The 14,249-nt window shown below is 34.1% G+C and overlaps 1 protein-coding gene across 4 annotated transcripts in view; it reads left to right on the forward strand.

Annotated features, from left to right (window-relative positions):
• Positions 1-14,249, forward strand: part of dimm (dimmed) — a 115,032-nt gene that overhangs the window by 33,269 nt on the left and 67,514 nt on the right. For all 4 annotated transcript variants that reach the window (XM_065369623.1, XM_065369624.1, XM_065369625.1 and 1 more), the window contains one exon: positions 7,013-7,207. In XM_065369623.1, coding sequence (XP_065225695.1) covers positions 7,168-7,207 — 40 coding nt within the window. In that variant the 5' untranslated portion in view covers positions 7,013-7,167. The remainder of the gene's footprint in view (positions 1-7,012; positions 7,208-14,249) is intronic.

The raw sequence follows: 14,249 nt of genomic DNA on the forward strand, positions 1-14,249 counted from the left end.
CACCAGTCACCAGCCATAACGATGACGTCAAGACCTAAACATCTTATCGACATTTTAGAAAATAACTTTTCTCACATTGTGATGTTTTCATCAGTTTAGGTGTCATTTCGCGGCATTTCGGTGCAAAAATATCCCAAAAGAAGCCCTTTAAAGTTTCAGCGGTTTTGGTTTCTTCTCCACCATCGCCAGCCATCGCAGGTAAAACTGGCGGCAGATACCGCGCCGCCGTTCTTACCTCTACCTACTTATTATTTGACGAATTGTAATTAAAACAAATTTTCTAATATACTCCCGAGTGCGTTGAAACTCGTATCGTAAGTATACGCAGCCAGGATTACTCGACGTTCTCGCTGTGCAGCCAAATTTACCGAGAGAAAATTGCTTTCTTTTTTTATTCTTGTTTTAAACGTGTCAGTTTGATATTGTGAATGTGTTTACACGATTGAAATTAACGATTTAATTTTCTTTTTCGTGTGTGTCGATAATAAAGGCGAACGGACGTTTGAATGTTATTTAGGACACATTACGAGATGCCATGTTAGCCTAAATGTATTTATTGTGCAGCAGCCTGGCTTTATACAAAATGAATGGATGCGAAAGACCGTTCATTTCTATGCGTAGGTTTTTTTTACGTTACCTGTAGGTTCGGGTACGTGTAGTTTTAAATTTCTCTATCATTTTTTTTCTTTCTTTCTTTTTTTTGTTACAAAAACAATATTAAATATTTGGTCGGGTATTTTTTATACAGAAATAACCAATAATTTTCAGCTAAAAGATGTTGTCAGTTACTATGGTGTAGTCATTTTTTTACATCCCGGAGGTAAATGAGAAAAAAAAATACTAAAATATTTATGAAAAATCTGGTAGTATCAAGATCACTATTGAGTATTGACCTCATCAGTCATCAATGATCCGGGCTTTCGTAATCCATAAACCCAAAACTTAATCTTGAATGTTCTGTGTGCCTAGTCTAATTGCTTGAATTTTTCTCCGAAAATAAGATTTCAACCCTGTGTCAAGCCAATTGTCGACATGAATGTCAATCAAAACATTTTTCCCAAAAATAATTTCTTGAATTTGGCCATTGCTCGTACTGAAAGCAGCATCCACTCGAAGGTCATTTTCAAAAGGTTCAGACTGAAAATCTATACAATGAACATGTTAAACATAAATGCTCTTGTACAGAAAAAGGTGCAATACTTTATCTAAGAGTAAGTACTAAACTAATACATTTTCATGTCGACAAAATGTCTATGTTGATGTTGATGTGAAATTCGACATCAACAAAATAATACATTCACAATATTAACGTCAAATCTTTGAAAAATTGGTCGAGGTTGGTGTTGATGTACCTACTTATTTGTGGACAATCAACTTTTATATCAACATGTCATCAACAACATCAATCATCATCATCAAAAGTTTTATTTTATGACGTCCGGCATCTTGGCCTTTAACGTCAACAATCCAATAACAGAAATTAACTTAACAAATACCAAAAATATAACAACAAAATAATCTCAACAAAAGTATAGCAAAATTCATAAAAATACATATCAACTTTACACACATTTCTTCTTCATCTTCATGTAGGTAGTAGAGCTGAAAACGGTACTCGCTGACAGCAGGTAACTACGTACTGTACCCGTATCGTAAATTCTCGCTTCTCGCTAGTAGCAGGTAGCAAGTTGAAAAAATGTCGCACCGGTTCACATTATAACTAGTAGCACATAAAATGTGTAGTGGGTGTACCGGCATGACATCATCATTGTCATCAATCATGTCAAACGTCAATCACACGTACAAACGACAGGTGTCAAAGGGTAACTCCTCCCACTTACTCATTATCAAATTTTGGGGCGCGTGCGCAGACCAAGTGCGAAAACATTTGGGTTGTGCACGCTATACGCTACTATCTATACCTGAATCAACCCAATACAACCACTAGCGGGTTTAGCTGGTATTTTAACCAGATACTGGTTAGCGGGTAGCGGAACCGTTTTCAGCTCTAGTAGGTAGGTACTTGTATATGTATTTAATTTTTACTCCAAGTGTTTCCTTTCTGATTTTCTCATATACCAAATTCAATAATGTGTTGGATTGTTACATTCACATTACATGTGTCACATTTTTTGAGGGATTTTTCAGTAAAAAGTGATCTGTGTGTCAATGCAGTATGTCATCAATAGGGCTAGGATTTTTATGATAATGCTTTTTTTTGTAGCTGCACCCTATACGGCATAAATACATTTTCTTTGCGATTCAGTCCATTCTGAGGTGAATGGTGAAAGTTTATAGTGCTTTTTTTTTGCTTTTTTTTGGGTGTAAATGCTTTAAAATGCTTATTTTGGGCCGAAAAGGCAGAAATTTTGCTTTTTTGGGGCTTTTTCCCTTTGTTAGCGCTTTTTTGGGTAAAAAATTGATAAAATTGAAGAAATTAGTTCCAAAAATAAAAAAATTATCAATTTTTTGCATATTTTTGAAAAAAATGATAATCTTTGAAAAAAGATCAGTTCAAATAACCAAGGGAGGAAAAACTGAAAAATAACAGTTTTGGTTTTCATTTTTCAATTTTTATTTTATTTATTTATTTATTTTTTAATTTTTAGGTTCAGTTTTCCCCCTCTTTTTTAGTTTTCTTCTTTTAGTTCCATTTTGGTTCAAGTTGTACATTTATATATTTAAGGAAGGTATCTTGCTGGGTTTGAAAAAACCTGCATTTTGATATGCAACATACATAGTAGGATTTGATAGCGTTTTTTTTTTGTTTTTTTTTTTTACATTTTTATTGCTTTTTTTATATCGCTTAAAACGTGATTGATAGCGCTTAAAAATCCTAGCCCTAGCTCATCAGCTGTCATTATGATGAAAAAAAACAACATTGATGATGTAAATGTCAACATTAACCCTGTTACCAAATTTCAGAGCTGTGGGTCAGTGGGTCCGAAATGATTTTGGGATTGAGTTTCAGTTTTGGGATCAAAATTTATTCATTTTGGGATTGGATTTGTTTTAGTTTTGTTCTTCTAAAATTTTTATTTTGGGTTTGGGATTGGTTTTGGGATTTTCATTTCAACCAATTTTACACCCAAATTGACTATGAGAGGTTTTGACATAAGAAATCCGATGGTACATATAATTAATTTATTAATGTTTTAAATGCATATTTTGCTAAAGTCGAGTAATTTCTATTATAATCTGAATGAATGATAAATGATGTAAAATGACAATTTATCAAAATCAAATTGAGGAAAAAATCAAAAATTTGAAATCCTGAACTGAAGGCTGAAACTGAAACGATTGTGTTTCAGTTCCGGGATTGTTTTAGGTTCAAAATTATATCGGTTCAGGGATTCTTTTGATTTTGGGATAAAGAAAAATAACGATTTTGGTTTTGGGATAGGTTTTGGGATTGGATTTGAATCGGGATTTAATCGGTTCCAGTTTCGGGACTGTTTTGGACCCACAGCTCTACCAAATTTTCAGATTGCTAGATCATCCAAACTCCTTCAAAAAAAAAAAAATTAAATTGCAATTCAAGTTGGTAATAGTCATTTCATTTCCCAGGGAGCAGAATGGATGCCAAAGTTGATGGAGAAGATGAGCCCACTAATCCATCTCTTGTTGACACGACATTAGTTGACACCAATTTCAGCACAAGACAAGTGAGATCGTCTCCCATTCATCTTGGTCTTGGTTAATGCAAATTGTTTGAAAATCTGGTATATACGTGGCCGAATCTCTGTTACTTATTTCATTTTAAAAAGGAGTACCCAATCCAGAAACCCCTACCTAAAAATATATTTTAGAGATTTTTTTTTTCAATTTACATGCATGTAAAATCATGTCGGTACTTTTGTCAAGATTAATTGAATTTTTTCCAAATGTACAGAGATGCTAAATATATGTAATACCAAAAGAGTCATTCATGAAAATTGAATTTCAATAATATACTTAAGCCAAATTTCCACCAAAAAATTGAATCGAGCTATTTAGGGAATTCCTTTTGCCACTTCAAATGACCAACTGGTATGAAATTCATTTCTAGACTAAGTTGTTGAATGCAGTTCTAGCCATGCCTATTTGTGTCTTCATATTTCTTCTTGTAAACTTACTTATTTCAGTCCTATTCTGTTTATTTGATCTACCATTTTCTGGATCTGAGCTTCTGTCTCAACAATTACTTATTACTTTGTGGCCTGCATTGCTTATCTCATTTATTCTTTTGCCATTAATTTACACCATATTTTCACTACGTCATGCTTCTTCATGATTTTCTCTGCATTATACAGTATGTTGAAGAGTCTTGGTGAGAGGGGATGCCCTTATCTCACCCGTTTCTTTATACTGCATTATTTTTCGAATACTCCAATCTGATCTTTATATTTGCGCTTTGTTACTCGTATAAGTTCTTGATTAGGTATTTGGCAGATGTTTGTCATCAATGTTATGTATTCTTTCAAGATTCTTGACATTTTTTCATGGTTGGCATGATGGCATGCTTTTTCGAGGTAGAGGGGAAGACTTGAGTGCATAGTTCTCAAAGTGATGATTCGGTTGAAGGCTCGAATATGATTAAAATAAGGATACAGGGTTCTTCATGTGTTTCATAACGTTGAAATAAAGGATGAAATCCAAGTGCAGGTCATCATCTTTAGAGTCCTTAGTCACTTTAGATACAGCAAAATATTGAAACTGGGCCCTCTCATACAGGTCTTCTCATGCAGAATTTCCCTCAGGAATGGCCTGAAACATTGGAAGATGAAGCAAGCTAGTTGATTTATAACGTGAATGAAAATTGCCCCGGTTTATGAGACGACATCCTGCTGTTGACTTCCATTCATATACTCGCAGTATTTGAAACATGAAAGAGATTGTTGGAGCGTGAAAAACGAGTATTGATCTCTACTTTTCTTCTTGGTAATTTTCCCATCTTACTGTAGGTATTGATTTGCATCAGTTGAATTTTTATTACACTTATCAGCCATCAACTTGAAGGACGATTCGAGTGTTTTTTAAAAGATTTCCTCACTATCCTCGTGCTTTAAGATTCATTATCTCCGAAGCTGTTGTTCTTCTGAGTAGAGCAATAATTTGTAGATTATGCAAAACAAATTGAACACCATAAAAATTTTACTCTTGAGCCTTGAAACAATGAAAAATTGATAAATAACCTTTCTCGTGTCATTTTTCCGCGTAAAAAAAATTCCAAACACGTGCCAAAGCCTATAATTAAACCTCAAAAGTATCCTATTAGTCTATCACTTTATAAGTATAAACCGTACATACCCACGAGGGTTACTTTCGGGTCAAGAAACATATCAAAATACCCTGCAGAGTTTGACTATACACGTTTCCATTTCAAAATGTCTCGTAAATATCGCGCTAGTGAGATAATAAGTTTTACTCGAATCGAATTAACCATAACTTAATTACTCGTAGCGTTCTTGCTGCTACCTATAAGACGAAAAAATTTAATAAACTTAGTCGAAGGTGACCGGAAATCATGGCAATGTTATTTCCCCAGAGATTACCCGGCATAATTTCGTGAAACGTGTCATTTACGGTAAAATGATTTTATTATTTTTTATATTTTCTTATATGTAACTACGTACGAGTAGAAGCACACGATGTGTATATATTTTTTCGTCAAAATTTATTCGAATATGGCGATTTGTGTAACGATCATTTTCTCTAGGCAAATAATATCGTTCCTACCTACGTTACGTACATACTATAAGTGTGTTCCAACTCGCAGAAAATAAATGAAATATGCGAATTGCAATGTGATACAACGTATTTCTATACCTACCTGGTACCTACATATACCTACAAGGTAAATACGACAATACGTACGATGGAAAAATTGAAATTTCTTTCCATTTTTGTTGATTTTTTACAATTTTTTTTCCTCATCATTACTTACCAAAAAATAGTCAAAATTTCTCCATTAGATACTCGAAACCTGGATGCATATTGTATGCGAATTGTAAAAAAACACATTGAGAATACGCATCAGGTACACATATATAAGACGACGATGTAATTAGATATAAAAATTCTTTTATTTTATACAACGTAAGTAAGTAAGTACAACTCGAAAAAGAAAAAGGAAAAAATTCATCGTATAAAATTGAGAAGCAAAGAAACAAAGAAGGAAAAATGGTACGTAGGTAACGTATTTTCTTCTTCTTTCGTTCATTTTCGAAAGTAAATTCAATTTTTTAAAGAAAGAAAACGTCTGTTTATTTATCTCGAGTAAATATCATCTATTTATATTTTTTCCCTCATGTTCGTCGGTGAAAACACACCGAATTCATCGTTTTTCTATGAATACGCTCTAGAAACGTAATTTTTCACTATAACGTTTTAGCATAGGCAAATTATTCATTCTATTAAAATATCCGCTAGCTCGAGTGGGTATTTTTCTTTTGGTGGGTATACCTATTTAAATGAAGTACAGTAACACGTGCTGGACCTATAGGTGTTAAAATGATGTGCAAAAAGAAAAGAAGAAAGGAGCGCAGATTTAGCTCTTTTTTTTCAAACGCTCTTGAAAAGTTAAATTGTTTGTTATTGTTGTAAAGCGTAAGTGGAAATTTCGAAATACTTTTTATGATTAAGAAAAAGTTATATAAAAGTTGAGCAACAGGAGGTAACTACTTAACTTGACAGCGTTATAGTGACCGAAAATGGCCAAACATTTTTTTATTAATGTAAAGGACTCTATTATATATCATTGTGAAATGTCCTAAATGGATATAAATTTACTTTTGATGTTTTCTCTTTTTATTTTATTATCCCTTGTTATAGGACTGTCCGGATATAGTGGGTAACTGGGTACCATGCTTAGTTTTAACTTGGCAGCTTGTGTGTGAAATGCATCACCCACCCGGAACAACCGCAGATAATTTATTATTTATTATAAATGTAATTGATACGAATAACGTTTATAATGCGTAATGGGGTTGCTTTTTTTTTCTATTTGGTTTTTTTCCTAACTCTGTTTCAGGATATTGAAAATACCATTTTGCATCTTTGCAAAAGAAGTCTTCGAGGGTGAGAGTCGTCGTAAGGCAAGAGTCCTTTATAATGTCATTTCATTGCATTTACCAGAAAATGAAACTGTTCAAAGAACATTTCGTCATGATGAGAAGAATAGTTTAAATGATTGTGCGAAAAAGAAAGAAATCAAAACTAGTTAAAGGTAAGTTTATGATTTTCCTATTACATACTCGTATTTTGTAATGTAGGTACCCGTCTTCCTACGCTTTAAGAGTATCTAATTGTTGAAGAATTTTGGTTCTTTGAATTGAAATCATCATACGTATTTATTCACTCGTGCAAACACACTCGCAAATGTATAAAAATCACTCAATGGAATGTTTGAATAGAAATTCTATTTTAAGGTCGTGAAAATATTTAATTTATTACTCGAAGAAGCGCAGATTTCTCAAAAAATGCTTGCCATACGAATATGGTATTTGATGAACAGTCGAATACTTTGTCGATTTTTCATACTCGTATTTTTCACGCCATGTTTCGCGTGCTTGTTCGAATGGAAGAAAATAAAACGTTAATTCGAGCGTTTGAAATCTCGAATGATCAACCTAGTTGGTAAATTATTGAATTTAATATGCCTAAATTACGAATTGACACGAATTATTATTTTACAATTTTTGAAATTCGATGTTTCATGAATGTGATGTGAATGCGTTTATCATCTACTTACCTATTAGCATTAAATGACGTTAGATGTGTCTACCTTCATACTTACCTATCTATTGAATTGAGAATTAATAGGTAAGCACGCAAAAATTGAAAAACCTCGGAGGAAAAGTGTTGGTCAGCTGGGGAAACTGGCAGAAAAATAATTATTGAACTGGACAACATCTAATCGAAAGAGCATGAAAAAATACACCACCTTCACCAGCCAACATTTCAAATGCTGAAGTGCGTTTTTCGGATTCTGGTGAATTTTGAAAATCAAATTCGAATCAAAAATGTGAAAAATCCAAATTTGACCAAATTGACCAGCTAAAATTATTCTGTACATCCTAATTTTAGCGAGCTGGGTCGATTAGGGATAATTTCAAGCCCTACTGGAGTCTCCAAATATTTTTCAAAAATTCCAGGTTTTCAAAAATTATCGTCATGTCTAACCTAACTTGAGCTTATTTAAACATGACTGATGTTTGTTAGTGGCCCTTTTTACCGATTACACGATCTTGGAAAAATGGCGTGTAATTTGCCAAGTGGATCCAGAGACGAAACTGCAGGGGGGGGGAGTCTGGCGTTTGTAGACCAAAAATTCGAGAGCGAGAGTGAAAGTTTTTGAAAATTTGTATATTATTGTGAAACAAAAGAACAATGTTTTTTATGTGAGGGGTTTGATTTTTTTGGCTTCAAAATTTTAGAATTTGAATGATGTTTTTTCTAGAAATTTCAATTCAACTTTGAAAAAGAAAAGCAAACAGGTTAAACAGGTTGAAGTGTTTCGAGAGGTAAAAAAAACAAAAATCTTAAAAATTTGCAGACTTCGTTAAAATTTGACAACTGGGGGAGGGGGGAGGGAGTCCACTAACCACTCGTCCATATTTTCGTCTCTGAGTAGATCACTAACAAAAGCACCTATTGTTTTTACACAAACTGAATTTAATTTGGACACTTTTATATTGTGTTTTTTAATAATCCAGAATTATTTATTTCCTTTGTATGGGTGAAGGTGTCAGAATGCCTTAAAACCATCTTCAACCGAAGCTTTCTAAGTTCATCATTAGATAAAATTTTGTGGAAGTTTCAATTTTCAGAAATCTGCTGGAGGCTGCAGAACTGTTGGAAATGGTTTGAAATAGTTTTAAATAGATTCGAGGGAGCGAAAGTAGGGTGATTACCGGAATATTTAAGCTTTCGATTTTTTCCGAATTTTTAGCCCTTTGATTTTCAAACGTTCGCCAAAGATTGAAAAATGTGCTGCAGTTGGATCTTGAAATTTTAGCTGGTGGTGTACGTATTTCTGCATACTTTATTGATTTACAAGATTATTTTTCGATTTTTGGTGAATTTTTGAAAATTCCAGAAATTTAGCTAATTTGGTGTAGAACACTAGTTCACAAGATGAAATCATCCCCCCTGCTCCGCCACAATTTTCATTTTTCATCATTTTGGAGCCTATCTGAAGACTGCAGCAAAAGTTGACTTTTCTCCAGTAATTTTAAATAGTTGGAAAAAAGTCAACTTTTGTATGAGGCTCAAGATCGGCCCGAAAATGACGATCGATTCTGTTGGTCGACTAATAAATGGTTCCGAACTGGAACACATCGATTTTGGAAAAATGATGTGTAGTAGCCAAGGAGGTCACTTGCAAGCATCAATCTCGAGCATACGTGCTATTAAGTTAATTTGGACAGATTTGATGGAGTTTTTTTTTTTTTTTTTTTTTTGGAAAACTGGAATCTTCAAAAAGTCGCAGCAGGCTTCAAAACGATTCGTAACCACTTCCAGTCGACTCAGAATGTTGAAAGTGAAGTGCACAGTTGATTTCGACTTTCCTATTTCATTTGGTGAAATTTTGTGGGAATTTTAAGTTTCAAAAATGTGCTGGAGGCTGCAGAACTGCTCAAAACGGTTCGATACAGTTTCCAAATCGATTTGGCGAGTTGAAACTGGGCTATATCCAGAATTTCAGATTTCTACGTCAATTTGATAGAATTTTGACTTTTCCCCCTCATTTTTGGCCTAAATACCATTTTTCAAAGACTTTGGGTCAGTGTCTGGTATGATCTGAAAGAGAAATCCTACTCTGAGCTATATGAATGTATTTTCATTTCAAAGGTATCTTAATGAACTGAGGGCTGTTAATTTTTGGATTATTCTATCCGTTGTTCTTTTACCTTTGGATAAGTAATTTTTTGAGCTTAAAAAAATGACAATTTTTGACCTTGTGGCCCGCCAGGGATCCCCCGGTAGGCCAGTGGGTTGGCCCAACCCAGGTAATGCCTTAATACCCACAAAAATACTAGAACAGATACAGAAAGTGATTTTTGATTCGCCTTTTAATGCTTTCAATTTTCGTACATAACATATACAAAATAAGCCACCTTACTTCCATTCATACAACACAAAAAACGAGCATATAAAGGTACCTATATACCCAAAAGGTTAAATAAACCGCCTATATACATACGTATAAAGATTACACGATGCAAACATACCCAAAATGGGGTTATTTGGTCGAAGAAAAAAGATCAAGCTACCGTGTGAGAATTTGTTTAGTATGTGGTAATCTCACTACGCGAGCTTTCATCACCTCGGTCTAAAAATTATTAACCTTTGCGCGATTATCCTTCGTAAGCTTCTTATATCCGCCTACTACGTTTACATACGATATACCAAATATGTTATATATACTTGGAGCGTACATACTCGTACTCGTATAAAGGTATTAGTAAATTTTAAACCAGTCTTGTGAACACAAATTGAATCACGTTCTTCGCCAAGTATATCATGTTTTGTTTAAGGTTTTAGAATAGTGAAAAATTCGTCGATGAGTTAAAAAAAAAGGAAGGTAGGTAGCCTATAAATACGTTAAAGGGTTCTCAATATTGTTCCAAGATTTTATCAAAAACGTTCATCGGTTTTTTATCGTCAAAAGCCACACATTGAGTAAATTTTTACCCCAAAACGTAATACTCTTTTTCTATTCGTGTGTACGTCGACGGTAGTCGGTATTAGAAGCACTCGAGTACCTACGAAACTTTTTCATCTGTTATCGAATACCAATACTTTAAATCTAAAAATAAATATATCGGTTTTATTAGGACGATTATAATAGGTAGGTAACGAAAAATACGCGCAATTAATGGAAAACTCGACGATAAGTTTTCCACATTGATGAGAGGAAAAAACACAACACAAAACAAAACGTGGTGCCAATTTCCGTCATATTCTGCAGTAATTCTATATAGCTCGTCTCGTAAAACAAAAAAAAAACTGATATTCGAACAACAAAATTTACCTCTTGAATTTATTTTTTCAATATACCGCACGAAACACGCACACGCCGCGCTATCACTACCGACCTACCTATATCATTCCGTCTTCAATACGTGTCTTCTTGTTCAAAATAATGGAAAAAGAGATTCGAACCCTAAGGTTGTTTGGGAAATTTTGTTCGAGTTATAATCTGCTTAGCGATAGAATTAGTAAAAACGATCAACTTCTATGTTGTTTTAAATTAATGTAGTTAAATTCGGAAGCGAGATTGAATTACATGTTGGAGAAGTCAGCGTCACACCATCCCTACCTTACTTTCATTCGCGTCTTTCATTGTATAAAAGGAAATTTTTCGCCGCAGATACCTTCTGCAGTCGATATACCGCACCGTACCGTCGTCGCATTATATATTTTTAATACACAAACACAGAATAGCTGATATTAAACTTAGCTAAGTATCTGAAAGATGAAGTAAGTAAAATCAGGTTTTCTCGAAATTTAGATAGTATAGCGTATTTTTCGCAAAATGGCTATAGGTAACGTTTATGGGAGATCGTGAAAAGCAAAATTTTCAAGTAATCTTGTACCTATCTTATCTTACTTTTTTGTGCTGGCTGTGTCGGTTTCAGTTTATTATTTTCAGTTTCATGGTAGCGACAACTCGAGCTGCACTATTGGAAAACATACTACCAATTTTAAGATTTGAATCAGAATTTTTTTCTCAGCAAGTTGGGAAAATATGAATGCATGTACCCCTCCCCCCCTTCAAACGAAAGGTTGAAACTCCGAGTTGGTTGAGTTTTTCTGTCTATATAAACATCACGGAAGACATGAGAAAATTTCTGTCTAAAGTTCGCTGAAAGAAAAAAGTAAAAATTTTGAAAAAAAAAATATGTATGATTTTCATCATTTTCTACGTACGAGGATTGAAACTGCTAACTTATTCTTCTATCATACATGGTGGACTAATTAAGTAATTACAGCGCCATCGAAACTTTAAAGTCGTATAAAACACGAACGAGTCACCCAAGATCCGAATTACAGTTTCGCATTCGGCCTTCGCCGAAAAATTTCAAGTCTAAAACTTCCATTTCGTTTCTAAAACTTTTAAGGGGTCAAAAGATACCTACCTGAATCAATTTCAAAAAAAAAAAAAAAAAAAAAAAGGAAAAGAAAAGCTAAGAAATGAACTGTACTTAAAGTTGAAAGGATTTTCAGAGATTTTTGAAGCCGGTAAATTCATTTTATGCGATGATGTCTTATGCAAAATATTTGAGAAGAAAAATTTTCAAAACACGAATTTACCCAAAAATAAGTGATTTGTAAATTTTCATCCGCTCTGCACAACCATAAAAGTAGTTTTGGATTTTGATGACAACGGTCTAAGTCGACGCAGAATCTCAAATGGAAATGAACCAATTTTCGCGAAACAGATTGGGTAAGGGTTAGAGCGAAAAACACGATTTTTTTCGAAAATGTCCCCCTCTGAAAACCCATATCTCGCCTCCAAGGCCACCTCCAGATCTAAAATTCTTTCTGAGTGACTTTCGACTCAAACGAAGGTCTCCACTGAATTGGGTGCACCTATTTTATAACTTTAATTGTGCCTCATATACGAAAACTTGATATGAAGAGGAAAATACTTGAAGTTACAAATTAATGACTCTGATTTTTTTTTTATTTTGATGACCTTGAAATTATTTTTTCCTATCTAGGGGTGAAAAGTACTACTTTTCCAACCTCGCGAGAATCGCTCGGATGTAAAAATAAGTACTTTCCACCCTCATTCAGGAAAAATTACTTCACTAAACTCGGAGAAAAAGTGATTTTGAACTCGTGTGAGTTGTTCCCCTCACTTCGTTCGGGTCACAAACCTCACCCTCGTCAAAAATCACTTTTTCGGCCCTCGTTGTGTAATATACTATTTCGAGAGTTTGAATTACAGTGCAGTTGAGGGGATTCAGAGGGGAGGGGATCTAAATTTAAGGAAATGTTCTCAAAAATTCTTATACATGGGCTTACAAGTTTCAGTGAGATCCATTTACATATAACAGTAGGTTTGAGCTGGAGTGTGATTCTCCTGTTTTGCCGGCCAATTAAGTTTAGGAAAATGTGTAGGTACCTATTTTCGTATATTTTTTCATCTCGCATTAAAAAGATTGTTACAATTACAACGATCTAAGGAAGCAATGCAGTGAAGCTCATGAATCAACTCAAAAAATGTACTAATAACTATCTGCCTATTTCAAGCATCTAAATTTATGAATACACGTACCTAGTACCTTGTGGTGCCCGGGTCTTTTATGGTAATTGTGGTGCCCGCGTACATAGAGGATCACATATATATGTATGATAAAGGTGTTTTGGAGCAGTTTATTTTTTTGGGGTTTTTTAGTCGTAGTGGTGCCCGTTATATAAACTTGGTACTTGTGGTGCCTGCCTCAAAAATTTTTTTTCACCTTAGAGTGCATTTCATCAAATTCTACATCGTTTTATATAAAAAGACCTTGTGGTGCCCGATTTGGGCGCCACAAGCCCAAAACCGGGCACCACAAGCCCAAAACCGGGCACCACAATGACTACGTATACTTAAAACGGGCACCACAATGACTAAGTTTAAATCTATATATATACGAGTTGGTACCTACTTTAGAAATGACACATTAACAATTTTTTAATTAGAAAAAGGATTTCCTTAGTAAATCCTCTTATTTTCAAATTAAATCGCTATTTTTTGCGCTAAAGGGATCTTGATGACGTAACAACTCGTGCCATCTTTGTCCTAGATAAAACTGTGCTAGGCTCTGTTAATCAAGCAGAAATAGCAAAAAATTACATAGGTACTACAAACTACCTACATACAGCCTTAGTTGGAATAGGTGATGATGATAAAAACGGCGATTGTGATTGATGAATTTTGGTTGGGTATCGTAAAGTATATGAAACTTCGAAAATTATAATTATGTTTAATTTTTCTCACAATGAACTCTACACCTCGTTTCATACTCAAAGTCAAACACACGTAGAAAGATATTAACAACTTATTTAAATAAAGAAGAGTAGATGCACATAATTTTATTCAAAATACGTATACCTATCGGTTGTTGAAACAATTTTTGAAAAACCAACGTTTTTGTTTTTGCGGTAGGTAACTGATTTTGACAACCACTCATCGTCGTAAAGGACGCAGATCCTTCTCTCATTTTAATGAATTCTTCAGACAATTCAGCGTTCTTCGTTTTAAATCTGCAAAC

The sequence above is a fragment of the Planococcus citri genome, chromosome 5, assembly GCF_950023065.1.
Source record: "Planococcus citri chromosome 5, ihPlaCitr1.1, whole genome shotgun sequence".
NCBI lineage: Eukaryota > Metazoa > Arthropoda > Insecta > Hemiptera > Pseudococcidae > Planococcus > Planococcus citri.